Source organism: Sceloporus occidentalis, unplaced genomic scaffold, assembly GCF_023333645.1.
Source record: "Sceloporus occidentalis isolate IW3139 unplaced genomic scaffold, rSceOcc1.0.p SCAF_3, whole genome shotgun sequence".
Lineage (NCBI taxonomy): Eukaryota > Metazoa > Chordata > Lepidosauria > Squamata > Phrynosomatidae > Sceloporus > Sceloporus occidentalis.
Genome location: NW_028316983.1, coordinates 98,568,655 through 98,592,565, shown reverse-complemented (window position 1 = coordinate 98,592,565; position 23,911 = coordinate 98,568,655). Strand labels below are relative to the sequence as shown.

Genomic DNA, 23,911 nt, shown 5'->3' with positions numbered 1-23,911 from the left:
GCTATAAAAGAATTAGAGAAGATCCTAAAGTGTAAATATATACAATTGAGCACTAATGTCGGATTCATCCAAACCATGATATTCCCCAGCACCATGTTCAGATTAGTGAGGTGAAGGAAGTGGACAGAAAGAAAATCATTTCCTTTGTGATGTGATGCTGGAAAAGAGTGCTGAGGATACCGTGCATGGCTAAAATGACAAATGTATCCTAGAACAAGCCTGAGCTCTCCCTGGAAGCCAAGATGATCAAATTAAGTCTGTCATACTTTGGTCATATCATGAGAAGGCATGACATGTTAAAAAAGATGACAATGTTAGGAAAGATAGAAGGCAGTAGAAAGACAGGAAAACGACATGCCAGATGCCTTGACTCAATCAGGAAGGTCATGGGCCTGAACCTGCAGGACCTGAACAGATCAGTTGAGGATAGGGATTCATGGGAGGGGGGGGTCTCATTCACAAGATCTCCATGAGTCGAGGTCAACACAAAGATAGTTAATAGCAACATATGGAAGAAGGAACAAGCTAATGTTCTGCTTGGACACAGAAATTTGGACAAGAGCAGTGGATTCAAACTACAGGAAAGGAGATTTCACCTAAACATTAGAAAGCACTTTTTGACAGTAAGAGCTGTTCCATAGTAGAATTTGCTGCCTTCGAGTGTGGTAGTGTCTCCTTCTTTGGAGGTTTTTAAACAGAAGTTGCAGTACTTAGATTGTGTTTTCCTGCAAGGCAGGGGTTTAGACCAGATGGCCCTTGTGGTTTCTTCCAACCCTATAATTCTAAGATCAAAATCTTGCCTACTACATCAAGCCCTTATTCCTCCACTTGATATTGATAACCTTGGAGAAATGTCCACAAATTTCCTTTAGCTGATCCTTCCATTCTTCTCTAAGTGATGTTAGATGACACCAAAGCCCTATTGGTTATTTCTTAAAATAAAAGTTTAACCTGCTTTCAAGGTCCTGGAGTCTACTTTAGCCACAGAAGACCTACAATGGTCTCTTTAGAGAGAAAGAAGATTATCACTCAAGTGGTTACCTCTCAAACATTGAGGAAGTGCGTGTGTGTGAAAGCCTGGCAGGCTTCCACAATGTCAGGGAATTGTTGGCTCCTTCTAGCATCACTGAATCATTTGGGGAGAGGAAATTTCCTCTGAATGCAAAGCTTCCATTCAGATGAAATTCCCTCTCCCCGAACGATTCAGTGATGCTAGAGGGAGCTGACGATTGTCTGACATTGAAGAAGAGCACCAGGCTTTCAGATGTGCGTGCTTCCTCAATGTTTGAATGTTGATTTACCAGCACTTACCCCATGGTAAGCACTGGTGTGATAATCTTCAATGTGAATAGGTCAGGACATCTGGAGGTTTATGCATTTTCAAGAAGTCAGGTTTCTGAGGAGATTTTCAAGAAATAGGGTAAAGGTGTACTTTCTGTATAACTTATTTCCATATGGGTTTATTGCTCAAATTCAGCCAGTCATTTTTCCTAGGAGATGTAATTGTTCCAGTAAGCAAAACACTTATGTTGTACAGCTTTTCCCTAAGAAAGTTAAATTCATGCAATGATGTGGATGTTAAGCTAGAGAGTATAAATTAGTCTTCCTGACATGTGTGTAGAGCATTCATTTAGTGCTCCTTTGACTTTGTATTGTATCCTTGCAATGGAGAGTTGGAGTGCACAGTATTTCACCCTTTCAATCAGTTCTAATCCTGTCATACCCATGTGTTGATCTTCTTTCTTTCCCACCTTGCTTCCTAAGGCAACAACATACTGACTTCCATTTCAGCCCACCCCAATATCCTATGGCAGGGCTTGCCATTGCATATTTTTGGATGTAACATTAAATTAGGATCAGTGCTTTATGACTATGAGCATGTCTACATGGGCCAATTAAACCAATTTCCCGCAGGCCTCATCACAATCTGTCTACATGACACAGGGCCAAATCCCTGTTTCAAATGTAGACTGTCTTTCCAAGGGATGACAAGTTCCGCACTAAACCCACCCTATACCTGCTTACTTATTTCTTAAAAACTCACCTTTTCTTCCAACTTTTGCAGGAAAATCCAGAGTACTCTGTAGCAATGGGACACATTGCTAGTCACCTGATATCACTATGGAGTGCAGTGGTCATGGGAGCAATGTGGAACAGCATCAGGGCCAGAATATTCTGGGAGCAGCCCGGAGTATTCTGGCCAGTGTAGTCAAGTCTTGTGTCTTAGGGTGCAAACCCTTCTATCCCTTCTCCTCCTCCACCACAGCCACGAGGGGATTGAAAGTTTATGTATTTTTTTCTCCTTCTGTTTTTAATGAGCCACAGTTTGTCATTATATTTGAATCTCAACAAAATGTGATAAGTGTTAACTATAGTTCAGGACATGATTAAGCAACTCTTTGTCCACCAGGAATTTTGAAGTACAGCCTTCCTCATCTTCTGTGACTTCTGGTCATGATGGCTGGGGTTGAGGGATATTGTACTCCAAAACATCTGTAGATCATGAGGCTTGGCAATACTGCTCTAGCTGTGCCTGTATTATTGCCAGCCAAGTTGCCTGCCCAGATTTAGGGAACAGGCCAGCTTCAAACTTTGGATTATGATCTTGGCTTGTTTCCATAACCAGCCTTTTCCAACTTGATTCCCCAGATGCTATTGACAGAATCAGACCTACCAAGAACTTGCCAATTTGTAGTGGTCCTGCTGGTTGAAGGATTTTGGGAGTTACAGTAAAAAATCTTCCAAGTTCTGAATCTAACACTCTCCTGATCTTTAAAAGAACTATTCATCTATTAAATTAGTCGTTGGTGGCAGCTGCTAATTTACTGAGATATTTTAGGATAGATTTAGTCCTTCTAGTAAAGCTGGGGCATTTAGATGGCTCTTCAATTTCCTTTTCCTTGTGACCCCTCTGGGGTGCTAGATTAATAACTGGGCTTGTGGACTATTTGATGGACTACAGGGCACGCCACAATTCTCAGCTGAATGTGTTGCACAGCAATAAGAAGATAAATTGGTCACTTTATGTTGAGTGACCTACTTTTCACTGAAGAATCATCAGAAAACAGGCAAATAAAAACGTAACAGCTCAGCTGGCAAAAAGATTAACAGTCATGGCTGGGGAGGGCAGCCTTCTTGCAGCAAATGATATGTTCCAAGAGAATTGTTCATGCTGATGTTCTGTTTTGTGTCTGCTTTATGGAAGCAGGAAGGACAATTATCTGACCTTGTCTTTTGTTCCTTTGGCTGTTTTCTGTCTCTTGCTCTTGCTTTCCCTATTCCTGGTATTTTGGAAGATAAATGACCCTGACTGGATATAATGTTCCATATGCATATGGGATTACAATGAGACATAACAGGGCAAGTCCTCTTTCCTTTGCTTAGGGTTTTATTCCCCAGCAGTGCAGTGTTGTTGTTTTAATTTCTTTCCAAGCCTGGATTGTAATAGTTTATGTTGCAACATTATATTAATGAGCAAGAGGATGGATTGAACTAGGAAAGACTTATGGCAATTTTGATAAATGGTGAAAAACCTATTCCATTATAAATGGAGTGGACTCATTTTGTTTTTCTCTCAACATACCAGCCAATATTGAGAGTGTCTGGAAGTGGAGAGAGACAGATCCAAGACCTGGCTCCAGAGCCAAACCTTCATAGTCAGCAAATAACCTTTTGTTCTTACCAGCTTTCTCTGTTCAGCTCTCCAGAGTTCAAAATGGCCATGGCTGAAAGAGACTGCCACTTTGTCTGACTTGTTAGCAGCCATTTTGAGTGCTGACCATATATATATGTGTGCAACCTTGATACTGTTAAGAAAGAAGTCTGTCTGTGGCAGTCATAACTCGAGATTTCATAACTTAGGATCTATGGTTTTGGTTGTTGTCCAGGTCACAGTTCTGAGTTTCAAATCAATATTCCAAACCAGAGGAGGGATCTAAAAGCAAAAAAAGGAGGCAGCCATAACTCATGAGGAAACCGTGCTAGAATTTGACAGAGTGCTTTGGTTGTTGTTGGAAATCTTGACAATAAGAACCCTGAGTGAGAAGATGTCCTGGCCCCAGGTTTTCAAACAGCTGTTTTTGTAGTACTGTGGGCAAGTGGGGGCCTTCTGCTATTCACTTGTGTCCTTCCCAGAAGTCCACATGCTTTTTGTGGGCTTTGGGGAAGGCAACCAATCATTTGCCTGGCTGGTGCATGGGGGAGAGAGTTATTCAGTCAACTCCCACAGTTCCTTCTCCTTTCCCTAGCAGCTTTCAAGCCCTGGGGTTGGCTGCTACCACTGCTTTTTGCTGGTAGGAAAGGGAAGGAGCAAGGAGGCAAATCAGATAATGAAGATGTGGCTGGTTTCAGCTCAGTATATTTGCGGGGGTGTGTGTGTGTGTGTGGTCATCTACACTTGTTGGAGTAATCTGGCTGCCCTTGGAATATTCTGGCCCTGAACTCCCCTTGAATTTGCCCCTTACTTTGCGGGTTTTCATCTTCTCCAGTGACTGCCTGCCTTCCCTCACAGTCCCTGTTCATTACTCAGTGTTGATGCTGAGGTCAATATGAGGTGCCAAGCCACAGTATTGAGGCTGGGCACCTCAGTCTGATGTCAGAGTGACTCAAGCACACAGCAGTGGCACCAGGAAACTTGGAAGGACCACAAAGGAAAAAGCAGCTGCTGTTTTTGTTGAAAACCCACCGAAAATGTGCAGCAAATGGTGTATTATGTAATTAGGGCAACGGAGGAAGAAGCCCCAATTTGAGTGCAGGGGTCATGAAGGCAGGACCTGATTTGGGGTTTTGGTCCTGCACCATGTAAGTAGGACTCAGTGAGCCCGAGGGGAATCCCGGGTAAATCACCCATGCAGACAAGACCAGAATTGCCTCGTCTCAACTTCCTTTCTCCGCAGTAGTAGTAGTGGCTGTTGCTCCTGGGACTTGTTGGCTCCCTGCATTATTAAAACTAAAGAAAAATGCATAGAGCCACAGACTCATCACCAGAGTGAGTGAAAGCTTCACTCTGCACTGCAACCTTTTATTTCAGTCTCCACTTATTCTACTCAAATGTGTTATTGTCTTCTCAGGTTCTCGCTAAAAAAGAGGCAAAGCTCCCTCACAAGCACTACGTCCTTTATATTTTAAAAATCAAGTCAAATTGGTAATATTTGATGCAATATTTGGCATTTAGAACAGCTTTAAACATGCTAGGCGAGCTGTTCTTCAATAATATGTTCTTATATCCCTTTAGAGATTCCTGCAATAGAGGATCATAGGAAGAGGATGAAATGGTGAGGATTGGTGGGGGTAGCAGACACTTGGAAAGAGAGAGGTATCTTTCAGACAGCAGTGCTGAACTATGAGATCGTTTTCGAAAACTGCACAGTCTTTGAAGACATTCTCTTAGTGAGGAGAAAACTGAATAAATTATTTGTTCTCCCATATAAGAATGACATGAACAAAGCATTACATCCCTAGCAGCAAGAAGCACCCATGTGATCAAAGTCACCCACATGTTCTGAATGTCCAAGTAACTGAAGCAGTGTGTGAGTCTATCATGGGGAATAGCTCTGCATTGGCAATTGCACTGCAAAAAGGTAATAAAGGACCTTTGGTTGAAAGGTCTTGAAAGGGCTGCAATGTTGGAAAACTGCCTGGGCTTCCCGTACTGCTGTATACCATTTAAATTAAAATGTTAATTTTTTCTGGAATTCTGCCCAGCTCAGTTGCTGCCTGCCCTAACGGGAAGCATCTGCTTTGTGCCAAATGCACTTAATGTCCAACAAACTCTAATGCTGTTGGGTAAGAAAACAACAACAACAACAACAACACAACAGCTGGCACTAAAAGGAGCCTCATCCAGGGAAACCACAGCATATTTAACAAAAAAGTAAATTTTACTTAAGTATGATTAAAAAGCTATGTCCTCCCACACTACTTAAGACTGGTGTATTTTTCAGTTAACAACTTCAGACCTGACTTTGGTCCATGCTAGATACTTTGAAATGCCATGGTTTTCACTGGGAGACAGGTTTTAACCTGTTTACTAATTCTGTTCTAAAAGGAATTTAGGAAGCTGAGGCTTGCTGTGCAAGCCATACTCGCTGAAATTCTCTCTTCTTCATAGATATTCATAGATATTAAAGGTACAGAAGACCTGTCTGGCATTGCATCCTAGTGTCTCAGAGCACTTAAAGCAAAATAAAGCATAACTGAAACAAACTCTATCACCTCTCTCCCTCTCTGTATCCATCCTCTGTCTGTCTGTCTGTCTGTCTGTCTGTCTATTGTATCCAGCTATTTCAGAAATTATTTGCCTTTTCCACTCTCAGTCTCTTGTAGTGATGCACCCACTATGATCCACACAGATACCAGAAGTCTATCCACTTTTATATGCTTATAGAAGTTTGATAGTGCTTTATTTTATGGAATCCTGGGATTTATAGTGTAGTGATATGCTTTGAATTCTCTGCTACCTGGCTCCAGTCCACTTCTCTGAAGTATAGCATTAAGTGCTCTCTGGCAGAGCCTTCTAGGTATCCTATGCCAGGATGGTGCTATGGCAATTAAAGTGTGGTCAGAGTGCTGTAATTTTGTAGTAAAAATGCATTCTAGGATGCTTTGAAAAGGTTTTAATTTCTTTTGCTCCTCCCATCCTGTCCCCAGCCCCTCTATTCCATGCCAGAGAGTGCCCAGTTCATGAAGAAGAACAAGAACTACAGCAGTGGCAGTAGCTGTGAAAGCAGCAGTGAAACATCTGAATGGGAGGAAGACCTTGAGAGAGAAGATGAAAATGGAAAGAAGGAGAAGAATGTCTCATTTGATCTCGAAGATAGGAAATTAATAGAGCGATCCAGTAAGTTAAATAAACAGGAAGTTAAAAATTTACATTTGAAATACTTTTTTTAAAAAGGGTGAGGATGACCTTGTTTGGGAAATGTTTCAAAGATTGCTCAATTTAGATTTATTTTTTTGATCTTCAAATATGAGATATTTTGAATGACTTGTAAATAGATTAATTCTGTATCTTTATTGTGCATGGGCAGAAGAGGAAGGGATTCCCCTTTTATTATATTAAGACTACAGGTCGAATCTCCTTTATCCGGAATTCCGAAATACAAAATATTCCAAAAATGAAAAACGTTTTTCATGGATGACTGAAATAGTGACACTTTTGCTTTCTGATGTTTCATTGTACAAAAACTTTGTTTGGTGCACAAAATTATTAAAAATATTGTATACAATTATCTCCAGGCTGTGTGTATAAGGTGTATGCACCTTATTTTGTGTTTAGGCTTGGATTCCATCTCCAAGATATCTCATTGTGTACATATCTGCAAGTACAGGTATTCCAAAATCCAAAAAATCTGAATCCAAAACATCTCTGGTCCCAAGCATTTTGCATAAGGGAGACTCGGCCTATATATAAAGCTTCAGAAAATATTCTTTGGGTACCTCTTTCTTTTATTCCCTCCTATCATGTTTGGAAGGGATGGGATGGCAGGAGGAATACAGTGCAGTGGTGGGGACCTTTGGCTCCCCAGATATGTTGTGTTAGGATTCCTAAAATCCTTTACCACTGGCCAAACTGGTTGGGATTTATGGATACCATGTAGACCAAGACTAGTGTATAGAGGGCCAAAGCTTTCCCACTCCATTCTAGCAGTTCCTGCTTTGGTTTCTTTCACTGTAGAGAAATGGTCCTACTCTTGTTTACCTGTTTGTGGCTCCCATCAGTACAAATCAATCTCGTAATTATCAATCAAACAAGCAGAAATCAATCCAGTCCATGGTGTGTTGGGAGAATAAAGCAATAAGGAGATGAGGAATAGGGAAGTGAAAGACTCAGGCCAATACATTAATGGAATGTCAAAGTCTTTCCTTTGACAGTAGAAAACTGCCATAATAAAACAACAGCAACAACAACAATGGGAAAGCAGGATTCAAATGACCTTTCTAGGGTAGGGAGTTTCATGTTCTGGATGCTATAAGAGAAAATGCGCTGAAGTACATTCCAGTGAGCCATACCACAGAAGGTAGTGGTATACTGATGAGGAATTCACCATTAATCTCATTAGGTAGCCTAATATCAGGATAGATGGTCGTAAATAGGCTCTACCTAAGCCATTTTGGACTTTAAAGTTGATAATCAAAAAATTAAATTATGTCCATAGGCAGGTGGCCAGTGCAGTTGTATAACAATAAGAGTAACATGATCTTCTAAAGACAAAATACAAAACAAAACAGAAACAAAACTGCTCTGCCACTGTTCAAAACTCTTGTAGTGATGTTCTGGAAGAAGTGGTGTTTTCATGTTTTTCAAAGGTGGGTCTCCATAACAGCGTTTTTCTGGTAATCTAATTATAAAGGTATGCACGATCATACCTGACTGTGACTGTTTTCTCCAGAATTGGAAGTTGTTGGTATGGCACCTGGAGCTGAATCAGTGCACCTGATTTCACTTGTTAGTCCCATTTAGAGAAGACCCATTGAATCAAAGAAACCTATATAAGTGTTGTTACCAATCCAACAATGGGATCTAGGTCTTTCTTTCTGCTTCCCATACCATCTTAGCTGTGGCATAACTGTACCATTCTAGGAGAAGGAGATGCTTCCTCTAGCCTACTGTTTGTTGTTTGTTCCCTCACCCCAGTTCTTGTTCATTGAACTAAAGGCCAACTCCATCCCCATCCCCCGCCCCCCCCCAGCTGCTTCTCACTGTACAGATGTAGCTATACAGGGTGTTTTACAAGATGGATTATTTGGTCTCTTGAGATATATTCCCTGTTAACTGTTTCATACAAAACTCAAGGCCCTACTTCAAACATTTAGAAAACATTTGTGGTACATTCCTTACAATCCAGTGCTGTTTCTGAATGCACATCGAAAAATAGTTTTCCCTACCCAAGTCTTCCTGAATGTGGATTAGCTTAATATATCAACATGGAGAATCTGAGCCTAGCTTCTTTTCTGACTGGTTAGCTTTCGGTATGAAGCAGATTGTGATGGGGATTCCCCATTTTCCCATGACAGGTGAAGAAAAAAAAATTTTTTTTTTAATTTTTTAAAAAAGATTTTATTATTAAAAAAACATACTAAGACACAATAATACAATATCATACAATGACACCAACTCAAGCATACAACTTATCTACAATTGTTTACAATTATTCTTATCGATTAATATAAATTATTTCGGATTTTATTCTCCCCTAATTTCATACCAAACCATCCTACCTCCCCACTCTTTGTCCTTCTTTCATCCTCTCTTTGTTACTTCCTTCTTAAGTTCACTTCTCTTTTCCTTTCTATATCTTCTGTCCTATTCTACTTCCCTTATCTTCCTTCTATTATTTTTAACTACCTACTCAAACCTTCCACACTTACATACCCTTTCCACTACTTCTTGCTACCCTTACCTTCTCTTCCTAAACTTCAATCCTCCTTTATTCTACTTCCCAGTCATACTTTCCTCTCATCCTGACAATACACACATATATTGACTTCCTCCTATCTTCTTTATCTGTCTTCTTCATGATTCTTGACTTTCTGGAAGTGTACCTAGTTAGTGGATCCCAAATTCCCATTAGTATTAGGGTTTCACCCATTACAGATATTCCTTAATGCTAACTGAGTCTGGATCTCTTATTTGAGTGATATTACTGCTATCTCTCCCCAATTTAATTCTAAAAACTTGATTACCTTCTCCCATTCATCCTCTCTCTGCTTTTTACCAATATTATTGAGTGTCTGTGTCAATCTGTCCATCATAATAGCATCATATAATTTTAATATCCAATCTTCTATCTCCGGGCAGTTTGCGTTCTTCCATTTCTGGGCAAAGGTTATTCTAGCTAATGTGGTTAAATAATATAGGATTTTCTTTTCGCTGCCCTTCATCTTGTCGTCCATGATGCCTAACAACATTGTTTCTGGTATCAGTTGTATTTTTTTCCCCATTATGAGATCAATTTGATTACTTATTGATTTCCAAAATTTCTTGGCCTCCTTGCACCCCCTCCAACAGTGATAGAAAGTTCCTATTTCCTTTTTACATTTCCAGCATAAATTGTTGTTAAGTTTATATATTTTTGCCATTTTAGCTGGAGTTATATACCAATGATAAAACATTTTGTAATAGTTCTCTCTTAGGTTCTGTGACGCTGTGAATTCATAATTGTTTTTCCAAGAGGTCTCCCATTGTTGTAGGGATATTGGGTGGCCTATTGCTTTTGCCCATTTAATCATGCTCTCTTTCACTGTTTCTTGTTCTAGCTCGTAAGATAGTAGAATTTTATAAATTTTCCCAATTAATTTCAGGTTATCTTCCAGCAAGAGTTTTCCTAATTCTGAGTTCCCTTGTATTATTTCTACTTTGTGTTCTTTAAGGTCCTCTTTGTATCTTGAAACGATTTGACTATATGCAAACCAATTGATTCTCCAACCCTCTTTGTTTAATTGTTCCCTTGATTTCAAAAATATTTCCTCTCCTTTTTTCTCCAACACATCCCTATATCTAAACCATTTGTAATCTATCACCATTTCCTTTCTATAAAATGCCTCTTGGGGTGAAACCCAGCCCTCAATATTTTGAAAAGCTCTTAATTTATATTTGTTCCATATTTTAATAAGGGAATTTCTGATACAATGTGTTTTGAATGATTTGTTTAATTTGTCCTTCCCGTAGATTAGGTAGGCATGCCAGCCATAGTTATTACCATCTCCTTCAATTTCTAGAAGATTAGGATTTTCCAACAATATCCATTCTCTAAGCCACAAAAGTCCACAGGCTTCAAAATACAATTTAAAATTTGGTAATCCTAATCCTCCTTTATTTTTCAGATCTTGCAAGTTTTTGTACTTGATTCTGGGTTTCCTACCCTTCCAAATAAATTGCGTAAGATCCTTATCCCATTCCTTAAATGGTTTGTCGGATGTAATAATAGGGAGCATTTGAAACAGGAATAGAATTCTAGGTAATACCATCATTTTTATACTGGCAATTCTTCCTGTAATTGATAAGTTTAGCTTGTTCCATTTGAGTAAGTCTTGCTTTATTTTAGCCCAAGCTTTTTTATAGTTGATTTCAAATAAATTGTTTAATTTATTTGATATCTGAAGACCCAAATATTTCACTTTCTTCTCAATTTTGATGCCTGATTTATCTTCCAGTTGCGTCTGTTCTCTCTCACTCATATTCTTAATTAGAAAAGCTGATTTAGATTTATTAACTTTGCAGCCTGTCATTGCGCCGAATTTGTCCAGAGTTTCCATAACTGGTTCTATGTTCCCAGTCGGTTCTTCCATAAATAAGATCAGATCGTCTGCAAAGGCTCTAGTTTTATAACTCTGGTTTTTGATTTTTGTACCTTTTATTTGGTCATTTGACTTAATTTCTTTTAATAACAGGTCCATTATTAATAAGAATAAGAGGGGAGAGAGTGGGCAGCCCTGCCTTGTACCCCTCTTTATATCAATAAATTTAGATTTTTCGCCATTTATTCTGATCTGAGCTTTTTGGTCATTATATATTTTAGTGATCCAATTAATAAATTTTGATCCAACTTGAATTTTCTTTAACACTTCTACCAGGGTATACCAATTCACCAAGTCAAAGGCTTTTTCTATATCAATAAACAGTAATCCTAATTGTTTATCATTATGACGCTCATAATATTCCAAGATATTTAGTAGAATTCTTGAGTTGTCTCTCATAAATCTATGTGGAAGGAATCCCCTTTGGTCTTTATCAATTGTATCTTTAAGGCAAATTTTCAAACGGTTTGCTAGAATTGTGGCAAAGATTTTATAATCATTATTTAGGAGTGAGATTGGGCGATAGTTCATTGGTTCCAAATTATTTTTCCCTTCTTTTGGGAGCATGATTATCTCCGCTTCTTTCCAGGAGTTTGGTATTGCCTCATCTAAAGCTTTGTTCATAATTTCTTGTAAGATGGGTCCCAGTTCAAATTTAAATGTTTTGTAGAATCTTGCCGTCAATCCATCATTTCCTGGTGATTTCCCTAACTTACTAGAATCAATTGCATCCCAAATTTCTTGTATCTGTATTGGTTGATTTAACTGTGACCTTTGACTTTCTGTTAAAGTTCCAATACTTGATGAGGCTACATATTTTCTGATTTCTTCTCGATCTATTTGATTTTCTTTGTAGAGATTTTGATAATATTCGACGAAAACTTTTTTGATTTCTTCTTGCTGGGTAACTATTCCTTTGTCTGAGTTGATTCTATTTATGGCTTTTTTTTCCTTTTCCTTCTTCAATTTGTAAGCTAGCCATTTCCCGGTTTTATTTGCGTGTTCAAAGCACCTCTGTTTCGTTAATTTAAGTCTTTTATTTAGTTCTTCCGTTGCTTCCAATTCTAATTGTTTCTTTATCGTCTTAATTTCTCTTTGGGTTTTCCTGTCTCTCGGGAATTTCTGTAAATCCTGTTCCTTATCTTTGAGCAAATTATTAAGTTTCGTTATCTTCTGTTTTTTTTCCCTTTGGACTCTTATGTTCCATTGTGAAAAAAAGCCCCTGATCACTGCCTTACCCGCATCCCATACTGTAGATAATTGGACTTCTTTATCTTTGTTTTCTTTTAAGAATTGCTGGAACATTGTTTTAAGTTCTCGTACAATTTTTTCATCTCTCAGTAGTTCATCGTTCAGATACCAGTTCTTGATCTTGTTACCATCATTCAAATTTAAAGTTATGGGGTTGTGATCTGAAATAGTTCTATTTAAGATCTCCATTTTTTTGACCTCTATTAGCAAATTTTGGGTTACCAGGAACATATCTATCCTTGACAATGATTGATGTCTGTCAGAGAAAAAGGTAAAACAATTCTCTTTGGGATACAAGTGTCTCCATACCTCAATCATGCCGCAGTTTCCCATCAATTCAAAAAAACTTTTCGGTAATTTCCCCTTCGTATCTTTGATATGTTTACCTGAAGATCTGTCTATCTTGGGCTGGATTACCCCATTAAAATCTCCCATTACCAATATGTTCTCATAGTCTAAATCCATTAGTATCTTTTGTAATTTATTATAGAATTTGTTTTTATTGTCTTGGGGACCATAGACACCTAACAAAAGGCATTTCTTCCCTTTCCAATAGATTTCTATTCCCAAATAGCGGCCATCTTTGTCATTGAGAATTTCTTTCGATTCTATGTGGTTTTTGATATAGAAGATGACACCTCTTTTACTTTGATTAATGGAAGAGATGTATTCTTTGCCCAATTTTTTATTTCTAATCAGCCTAACATCTTTGGTTCTTATATGGGATTCTTGTAGACAGACAATATCTGATTGATTTCTTTCCAAAAAGAGAAATACTTTATTTCTTTTTTGAGGTGAATTGAGGCCCTTTATGTTCCAAGATAAGATTTTCATTACTTATCACTACTATATAATATAGCAAGTGAATGGAATGCCAGTACAACAGTATACCGTACAATTGAGAAAGGATTAAAGTTTTATTAAATGGAGTATCTATTAAAGAACAGAGAAACAAACAAATCAGAGATATTGAATAATCCAAGCTTTTTATTACATTAAATAGTGTTCCATTAAGTGTATTATGCTTTAAAAGTGATAAAAACTTCTTACTTTGGTTTGATTTAATTTGGTTTAATTTGATTCGAGCGGGGAGATAGGATTCTGACACATTTTCCTCTTAGGTAATGTCTCTTTTAGACTGTGGTCTTTCATTTACTACTCCCCTCCTCCCCTCTCCCCTCCCCCCTCCTTCTCCAGATCCTTCTGAATTTCTTCTAAAAAATCTCTAGCTTTTTCCACTGAGTTAATTCTTGTTTTCTTCTGCTTCCAAAAGACCTGAACTCCTTCAATCTCCTCCCATTTAAAGAGGATCCCATATTTCTTCAAATTGTCGGTTAAGAAGTTGTAGTCCTTCCTCCTTCGTAAGATTTTCCCGGGAATGTCTTTTAAAATTAAAATTTCTTTACCGTCGACTAAGAGTTTGGCTTTATAGCTTTGTTGTAAAACCAGATCTCGTGTCTGCTTCCGCACAAAGTAAACGACTACGTCCCTGGGCAATTTCCTTTGTTTAGCTATATGGGAGTTTATTCTGTAGATACGGTCCAACTCCCAAGGGAATTGGGCTTCGGGTTCTCCAACAAATTTTGCAAGAATTGGGGCTAGTTCTACGTAAAGATTTTCGTTCGGTTTTTCGAGCAGGCCCCTTAATTTAAGGCAGTTTTCTCTTTGTTTAACTTGTAGTTTGAGGATTTGTTCTTGGTTCTCTAATATTTCGTTCTTTACCTCCACGATCTTCCTTTCCATTTTCCCTGAGTGTGTTTCTAAGTTCTTCAATCTCCCATTTACCTTACTCATATCTTCGGTTAGTTTGTCCAAACATTTTCGCATTTCACTCATTTCCACTTTAAGTTCAGATTTTATTTCTTCACTTGATCTAAAAATATTTGCATTTGTTTCAGCCTGCAGCCTTTTCATTTCCTCCATCATGGTGAAGAAAAAAATTGTAGTCAAGACACTACAGAGTACGGATTAGCGGTTTTAGGTGTGCTGGACATTTTAGACTCTGGACTCCTCCACCCCACTTTTGTGCTCCCCTCATGTCACCATCAAATGGTGACTGACATTATTCTCTTTCACTCAAAAGTAAGTGTATTGGACCTGACTGGAATAGTAATATGCCTATTTCTTCCCTCTCTTCTTCTTGCTTACTTATCTTTATGTAAGTTAGGAGATAGGGATATTTTACCTTCCGTCCTCCCAGTTGGGATCAGACTCCCATGCTAAAAAGTATGACCATTTTCACTCTTTTAAAGGTTGCTCATTTGTTAATATAAATTGCAGCAAGGAAGACCCCAAATCCACACCAATTCTATATTGGGGCAAGAAAGAATTAAAGCCCACTGTCTCTCACACAGTGCAGATCATGACTTACTTCTGAGTATATAAAAGGAAGACAAATGTGGCTGCTAGCTGCATTTAAATGTGAGGTTGGGAAGACAAGTGACCCAAACACACATGATTTTGTAGGAAGACGACAGATCTTGAACAGGTACCGAAGAGATCAAAATTGGTGCTATAATTTACAAAAATTCAATTAAAATATGTTAAAGAATTGGTTCCTGTATGTGCGCAGGTTGGTTTAGCGATCCTTATTTAAGTAGTGTTTTGAAAAGAGAGATCTAAACTTTTTATTTAACCATTTTCTTCCTTTTCAGGCAGAATGCACTGGAAGCGACCGCTTAAAAAAGTCCCATCTTATGCATCTGCCATCTCAGCAGCAGGTCATATCAGGCGTTCTGTCAGCTGCCCTCGATCCATTTCTGCCTTGAGTATGCAGGCTGAAAACCGTCCTTTCTCTGCCAAGCCAGTGAAGCTCTCGCGCCAGTCTGCTGTGAGTAGGTCACACTCTTTAAACAGAGGTTCATCTGCAGTCAAAATATCTCACACTGCCCACCAGGGCACTGTACATTCTTCTGTGGTAAGTTAGCCATTGACTCTTAACTGTGATTTTACAAAATTGATGTGCATATTGGAAAGAAGGAAGGAAGGAAGGAAGAGAAAGGAAGAGACAGACTGACAGACAGACATAGTGTTCTAATAGGGAAGCACATTGGCAGCGAATATTTGGGAATTATGTTGTTAGTCTCTTATTATCCAAGCCCAATATTTATTATTCTACATCCAACAATTTACAGGTAAATAGCATCACAGAGATTAAGATGTATACGTGTCATTAAAGATTATTCATGCATCATATTCTAGATAGCAACCTTGTTTTGAATGTGACTTCCCATCCATTGTAGAAAATTGACAAGTTTAATGGGAAAGTAGAATGACTTTGAATAATTCACAGCCAAGATTTGGAAAATAGGTATGGCATTTTATTGTATTTGTATGCCTTTGGAGGATGTTTCCTTGAATCTTTGAAATGGTGACTACTGCTAAGCATCTTTCTTCATTTCATTTTCCACATACAGCACAACACATTTTTTTAGAGATCTGATGGGAACAATTTATTGTTGGAGTATTGGATCCACAGTTCTTGTGGCTTCCTTCCCCACTGTACTCAATGGCAGCAGGTGGCTTGCATGACAGTGGGCTGGCGGATCCATTCCAAGTTTTAGTGTGAACTTAAAAGGGGCTGTCCAAGACTATTTTGGGGTCAGGGTTCAGCACCCTGGACAGCTCTGTTAAAAATACAGACTGAAACCAAGAATAGATCTATCAATCCACTGACATGGAAGCTACTAGCCAGCACTGACCACAGTATTTGCTGGGCAAATACTGTGGTCTCCAGGGAGGAAGGCATTTGCTTGTGAAAGTCACACTTATATTCTTCCTTCAGTCTGTTATTGGCATCTCCTGGGAAGACCTACAGACAGGATTGGGGGAATCTTTGGCTGGCAGATGTTTTGGTCTACAACTCCCTTCATTCCCCACCAATGGAGAGGAACTCCAAAACTTCTGGAGGGCCAAAGATTCCCCATTCCAGAGTTAGATGGATCTGTATTACTTCTGTCACATATGAATTGTTCATTGGTTTTGAAGAATTTAGGTTTATAGCTTGCCCTTTGAGCTTGTTACTTGCAATCTTTATCATGCACTTGGAAATGCTCACAGGCCCCGTGTAAGCAATAGATTTAGGCTGTCCTTGGTAGCCAAATAAAAGCTCTCTAACAAACCCTGTTTGGAGGCCCTTGACTTGGTGCAACTCTCTGGAATCCATCAGAGAGACTAAGGCGCCTTACAGACGGGCCTAAGCGGCGCCGTCCTTGCGCCAGGAATACGCATGAGGGGCGGCACTTCCGGATGTGCCTTGTCCCTCGCGCGTATTCCGTACAGCAAGATGGCGGCGCCCTATACAGACGGGCGCAGCCATCTTGACGTAACGGACGCGCAGCGTCCAGACGTCTAAACCTGGAAGAGACATCGCGAGTGCGCGCTTTGGCACTTGCGACGTCTCTTCCGGGTTGCCGGAAGGAGCGCGATTTTCGTGCTCTTTTTTACAGCGCGGGGGAGTCACGCAGTTTGGCTGCAGTGGCTTCCCCGCGCTGCAACCGGCAGCGGCCCAAGACCGCCCCTTTTGGGCGGTCTGTAACGGGCCTAGGAAGCTAAGGTCTGCAGCTCCTTCCAGCTCCAGCTTGGAGATGAGGAGGAGGGGGAAGAATATAAAAGAATCTTTTGCCTGTCCCTCCATCTCCCTTAAACAGCTGAAGGTTGGAGGTGTGTTGGAGGAGAAAAGGCCAGTTTTGACTGATGGCAGCAGATCTCAAAGATCTAGTGTACATAGCAGGTCCATGTGTCTTCTGTTCCTCTTCAACAGCTCCAAGCTTGGGTAGAGGAGGCAGAATCAGGTGCATTGTCCTGCTCATCCTCTTGGCTTGTTGCTCTGATTCATCTCTGAGGGGTGTCCTAGTCCTGGAAAACCCATCATGCACAGCATCATGCCCATGCCTCTCAGTTTTCTCCCTTGCAGTGCAAAGGTGAAGTTGGGCCAGCTTGCTCTATCATTGTACTTCTAAGATGTTTGGACTATACAACCCTCATGGGATGTAGAAGCAAGACCCCCATACTTTTCCTCCCCTTCTCCTTCTCCAAAACTGGAGCTGGAGGTAGGAGGCAGAAACTTGTTATGCTTTTGTACTTATATACCCAACAATTACAGAGCCAAAATTATTCAAGCTTTACTTGGAGTTTAGGCCTGAGGGGGCAGAGCTCATCCCTTCTCCTCCATCCCTAGAAAGCCTTGGACTCATCTCCTTCACCAGAGTCTAGCTGTTGGTCCAGAGGAGTGAGTGAGATTAGCAAACTCCAGTTCTTACCCCCTTATTCAATGTGTGTGTGGAAATCGTATTCTGAGATTGTTTTAAAAAATTAATTCCATCATGCTCTGTAGAGCCTTTAGGGAATCTTTCAAAATACGATAAAAACAACAGTAAGATTCAACCTCATTAAAGAGCAGCCTAGAAAGGCAGCTAAAGCACCACTAAAATAGAATGATGTTAAATCTTAAAGCTGTTCATAACCATCTTCAGCCCTGCTGACGTTTTCACATCCATCCATATACCTACTCCAGTAGATCTAGGTAGGGATTACAGTAAGGCTTTTTAATGAAGTCTTTACTCTGTATGAAGCCAGTTTTTCTTTGTTGTACTATATTGAAAAATGTGGTTATCTTGTCAATGAATATTTAGTAACTTCTAAAAAATTAGGAATGGGAACTTGTTTTTCACTCTACCATTATTTCTTTAAAAGAACTGGAGCCATATGGATGGATGGATGGATGGATGGATGGATGGATATATATATACACACACACACACACACACACACACACACACACACACACACAAACTGATATTGGAGGTCCTCTCCATTAAAAATAACAGAAACCTCAGCACCACTCATATCAACAGTGACTGCTCACCTACAGAACCTGGAAATGTTTCTTTTGTGGACTATGACTCCCAGATCCACCTAGTCAGCATGGCCACTAGCAGGGGGATTTGGCACTATTTGGTAGTCCAATAGTAAACTTTTAAAGTTTTGTCTAGTACTTCTGCCAGGACATTTCATAGGTGAGAGTGCCCATGGAATTGAGACTGTCATGGCCCATGGGATCAAAGCTACATCTTTTCCAAGAATATTCTCACCTGGTGAATCCATGATGTCCTCATTGCTCATTGTGAACAATGGCAAGGGTTTTTATGTCAGAGAAAGAGAGGAAGATAAATACTACATAGCTACATTAGAAGAATAAACTAGGTCCCATGCTTGGAAATTTTGGGGAAATTCTCTTTCTCTCAGCCTTTGAGTTTTTATGTTTCCCTCTTTGTATGGCACAAAACTGCAGTGATTACCTTAATTCTGAGTTTATGGAGGTTTTTTTTCATGCACAGTATTTTATTATTAGCAAGTAATTAAGGATAACAGTGTATGTGCCATACAGCACAATAAGCAATTCTGTAAAATTTCTGACTTATGGCAAGCCTATCATGAGGTTTTTTTGGCAAGTTTCTTCAGAGGAGGTTTGCCATTGCCTTTCTCTGAGGCTAAGAGAGTGTGACTTGCCCAAGGTCACCCGTGGGTTTCATGGCAAGCTGAGAATCGGACCCTGGTCTCCAGAGTCATAGTCAAACAATCAAATCACTAAATTGTAGGATGCGGAAAAAAGAATTATATGGAAAACATAAAGTGTGTGTACTTGAATGCGACTCAGATATAATAGATTTAGATTTGTTATTCAGTTCTACAAGTTATTCAGCAGATACTCTGGTGATAAGGCTTAGCACTGAAAACATACACACATGTAAGCAGAAAGTAGACAAGCTCCATATGCTACTAGATGGTCAACTATTTATTTGTTTAGAAATGTATTTCAGTCTATACACAGTTGGCCCTCTGTATCCACAAATTCAACCATCCACAACTTGAAAATATTAAAAAAATAAAATTCAAAAGCTAAACCTTGATTTTAACATTTTTGTACAAGGAACACCATCTTGCCATGCCAGTGCATGTAATGTGACTTAATCATCCATGGATTTTGGTATCCATTGAGGGGTGGGGTCCTGGAACTAAACCACAGCAAATTACTAAGACTTCACTGTAGAAGAAGGCTTTCTTCAGGGTCTAAAAGCAGAACACAAATATAAATCTATTATAAATATTTAAAAAGATAGGATAACATGAAATAAATAATCTTCTATAGAAACATATAAACTTATAAAATTGCATTATTTTCCATATAAAAACATAAATACATGTACCATTCAACAAAAATATTGCTAACAACACTCTCCAAAGGGCTGGACCATTAGACATTAGCAAGACACAGAGTCTACTGGTGTTTTGCAATGCAGCTGGCAAATCCCACTTGGAGCTGTTAGAAAAACAACTGAGATCCCAAACTAATTGCCTTCACTGTTCTCTTTCATTCAACTATATTACTAAAGATATACAGACATTTATAAATAGACACACTGGTATATAATATAGAATATTCCAGGCTTCCAGGAAACACTATTATTTCATACAAAAGAACAAGAAATATGAAGGATATAGTAATGCATTTGATCTCAAAGTTTTGAAACAAATAATAGGCAATGCATCTGAGGAAATAGACCAAGCCTACAAAAGCTATGCTACAACTTCTTTTACACAGTTTTGCTCAGTTAAATCTGATCCCTTTGCATACTGACATTCCAGACTAATATGGCTATGTCTCTGAATACTGTAATGTGTGTCAAAAAACCAACATGACCACATCCTTGTGGACATTGTTTATATTGCATTTATACACCTAAGATGACATGATTTGTAAACTGTATTGACCAACAATGATATAAACTAATCCACTTTATTACATAGCTAAGTGATTTATGATGTTGAATGTATATATAAGAAACTTTATGTGGGAAGGTCATCAAGAACTGTAAATCAAAGGATAAGGGAACATCTTTCCATTTTGAAAAATAGAAGGGTGGGATTCCTTTAGTTTCTCATTTTATAGAAATGCAGCATCCTCTATCAGATTTTCATTTCTGTATAATAGATTTTTTTTTAAATGGTCTGAAGTAAAAAATAGGTGGAATGCATTCTAAAACTGAAATCTCTGGTATGAATGAGGATCTGGATTTACAGTTCCTAATATAAAAACATTATAGAATAATTATAACGTAATATCATAACTTGCTGAATTATGATAGTTTGCATCAGATGTCCTTTGTGAGTGATTTTAGCACATTTAATTGGTTCTAACTGTAATGATTATCTGGAATATGTATAAATAACAAAACACAAGTAGACTGTCTTACTAATGTTTAATAGTCCTGCCCTTTGGACAGTGTTGTTGACAACTCTTAATGATTTTTGTTGGATGATAGGTATGTTTTGGATATAGAAAATAATGTAGTTTTATATGTTTGTATAGAGTATGATTTATTTAGTGTTGTCCTACCTTTTTAATAGTTATAATAGATTTATATTTATACATTGTTTTTAACCTCTGAAGAATGCCTGCTTCCATATAGGCCGAAACGTGTAGGGCTTTTGAAAATAATAAACAGTTGACCATCTAATAGCATGTGGAGCTTGTTTCCCTTCTAGTTTCTGCTGTTAATGTTAAACACATCTACTTGAAAATAAGTTTCAGTGGAATGAGTTGACTTATTTCCAAGGAAGAAAGGTTAGAACAATTATATAAATGCAAATAACCTAATCAAAATTCCAGAGATATTCCTGAAAACCTACAGGAATATATGAATACTTATGAAACAGATGGTGTTGTTAAAGTAATAATGCAAATCTTCACTTACTTCATTCTTGCACATGAGAATGAAATTTTTCAAAAGTTTTCTCACCATTAGGCAAGATTATGAAAATTTCACTTTTTTTGCATTTTGGAACTTTTTTGTGAAAAATTTCCTTGTACAGATTTTTTTTTTGCACAAATACAGTGTAATGGTTTAGAGTAAGAGCATTATATTTTGCACAAAATGCAATGCTCCCCCCCCTCCCCAAATAACATTTTAATAAAAAATCTTAAAATGTGAAAATTCTAAAAAACGTACCTGGTCTCTCATAACTTCTGAGGATATCTGCTCTCTTTGAAGACACAAAGTTCTGAAAATATTATTTATATGTTAATGTCAAACCAAACCAAAACAGTACTACAGTGCACCTGTGTCATATGCGGGCATGCCTTACGTGGCTTCCAGCATATGCTGGAAGCGGCACCGGAAGAGGCAATAGTGCGCATGCCCATGGTGAGTGTGCCATGGAGCCTCATTATCCTGAATGGGGCTCACGTGGAATTTCTCTTATGCGGGCTCTGTGTGTGTGTCCGGAATAGATCCCCTGCGTAAGGGAAAGGACTACTGTACTATACACTGTCACAATCTATGTTATTAAAGTACAGTGGAACCTCACCTTACGCGGGGGACCCATTCCGCCCCTCCATGTAAGGCGAATTCCGCCTATGCTCGAGCCCCATTATAGTGAATGGGGCTTGTGCATGCAGCAGCTACGCGCACCATTCAAAGTATTACAGTGTGGCCTCCGCGTAAACAGGAAGCCACATATGGCACCCCTGTGTAAGAAGCAGGCACGCTGTAATCTGTAATTATGTATTGATTATGTATTGCATACTCTCTCTTGTCATGCTGATTTAGGCTACAGCCTTGTACCTACTTACTTAGGGCTGATCCCCATAGAACTCAGTGGGAGTCTTTTACTCTGAGTAGAGGGATAAAATATTGGACTGCTAATGTGCTGAAAGTTTCATTTAAGGTCTATATTTATAAGCATATAGATGTCTGCTCACTTTGCTAATTGTGTATTACTCATACAGAGCAAAGCACTGATCAGTTCATTTGGCTAAAGCTTCTTTGTTTATTTTGTAAAACGTGTGTGTTCATTTATTCTCCATAAGGATGTGTATGACTTTTTCCTTGGCCCAAGTTGCCCATATGGGACTCCTCCATTGGATCACAGAGAGGCATTGTAATTTTAGATCCAACCAATTCAGTTAAATTGGATGGATTATGGTTATTTAACCATTAAAGTTAAATAAATGGTGATATATATATTTATTGCATTTATACCCCTCCTATTTTCTATATAACCAAGTCTGATTAAAACATTAAAAGTTTAAAAACATTTTAAAATATTTAAAATATTAATCATAAAAAGAAAAAAAAACATGATTCAATTGGACAAAGCTTTCCTCCTAGCAACAACCCAGTTTAAATTGCAGAGATCTGCCAGAATAAATAGGAGGTTGCCTGCAGATTAAAAAAACAGTAGATTAGGGGCAGGCAACATAATTTGACTTAATACCGGATTCCAAAACCTGGGAGCAGCTACCAAGAAGACCTTCTGAGTCTATTGACTGGTTATCCTCCTCCCACTCCCCTCGTTTATTTTTTTAAAAGTAAAAAATTAGCACAGAAATCTTTCATCAACTCTGCATGACATTGCAGTAGTCTCTTTCAGTTAGATAACAAACATAATTTGTTCTGTTTTGACAGGCTGATATACACCAGAGAACAAAAAAACAAGAAGAATCACTAACGAGGGAGACTCTGTTAGTTTTCAATGATATGAAGATCCGATTCCCAGGGAAAACAAACGAAGAAGCAGAATTAATAATTGAAGATGTAAGTATTGGAGAAGGGAAATTCACAAGCATTGGAGCATTGAGTTGGTAGTGTAAACATGGAATAAATACCTGGCAGTAGGTTTCTGGCTCCAGAAAAAAATCCAGTTTGAAAATCCCACAATAAGGAAGGATACCCCAAATCTGGGGTAGGTAGGGCCATGTGTCGTGTAGTTTTATTGCCCCAAATTCAGGGGGGAGGGTAGGTTTTTAAAGCATTTTAAAGCAGTGTAGACACCTATGCGGAGTCTTGCATTAACATTGCACTGGTGTGGGGGGCTTGTGGCCCTCCAAATGCTGGATTTTCACTTACCTATGTCAGCCCTAGCCAGAACAGCCAGTGGTGAGCATGACAGGAGTTGCGGTTCAACAGCATTTTGAGGGCTTCAGGTTGCCCATTCCTACTGTATAACAGATGCATCAGGCTGTTATACAGTAACAGCTGCTCAAACCTCCTTTTTCCTAGCAGGCATTTTTCTTAGCATTTCCTTGAGGCAATCACTGTGACTCTCTCCATACACACCCTATATGTTTATGAGCAGTTCCCTTAAGACTGCCGATGGATGCATGAAAAAGAAGGGGCTGTAGCAACTCACATTTTGGAGCAGCAACAGTGTGGGTTCATGTGATGATTCTGAGTTTCTTTTCAGATATTTTGAATGTGCTTCATAAACATTTCAGGCTGCTGTGGGCCTTTGGCAGGTCAGGTCCAGTTATAGAACCAAAGAGCAGGAAGAGACCACATGGACTATCCAGTCCAACCTA

The 23,911-nt window shown here is 38.8% G+C and overlaps 1 protein-coding gene across 10 annotated transcripts in view; it reads left to right on the top strand.

The window, feature by feature from the left end:
• TTLL7 (tubulin tyrosine ligase like 7) overlaps positions 1-23,911 on the top strand; it is a 202,131-nt gene that overhangs the window by 156,758 nt on the left and 21,462 nt on the right. For 9 of the 10 annotated variants that reach the window (XM_089515542.1, XM_089515539.1, XM_089515544.1 and 6 more), the window contains 3 exons: positions 6,649-6,838; positions 15,204-15,466; positions 23,019-23,147. In XM_089515542.1, coding sequence (XP_089371668.1) covers positions 6,649-6,838; positions 15,204-15,466; positions 23,019-23,147 — 582 coding nt within the window. The remainder of the gene's footprint in view (positions 1-6,648; positions 6,839-15,203; positions 15,467-23,018; positions 23,148-23,911) is intronic. The other variant, XM_089515538.1, reaches the window with a different exon arrangement.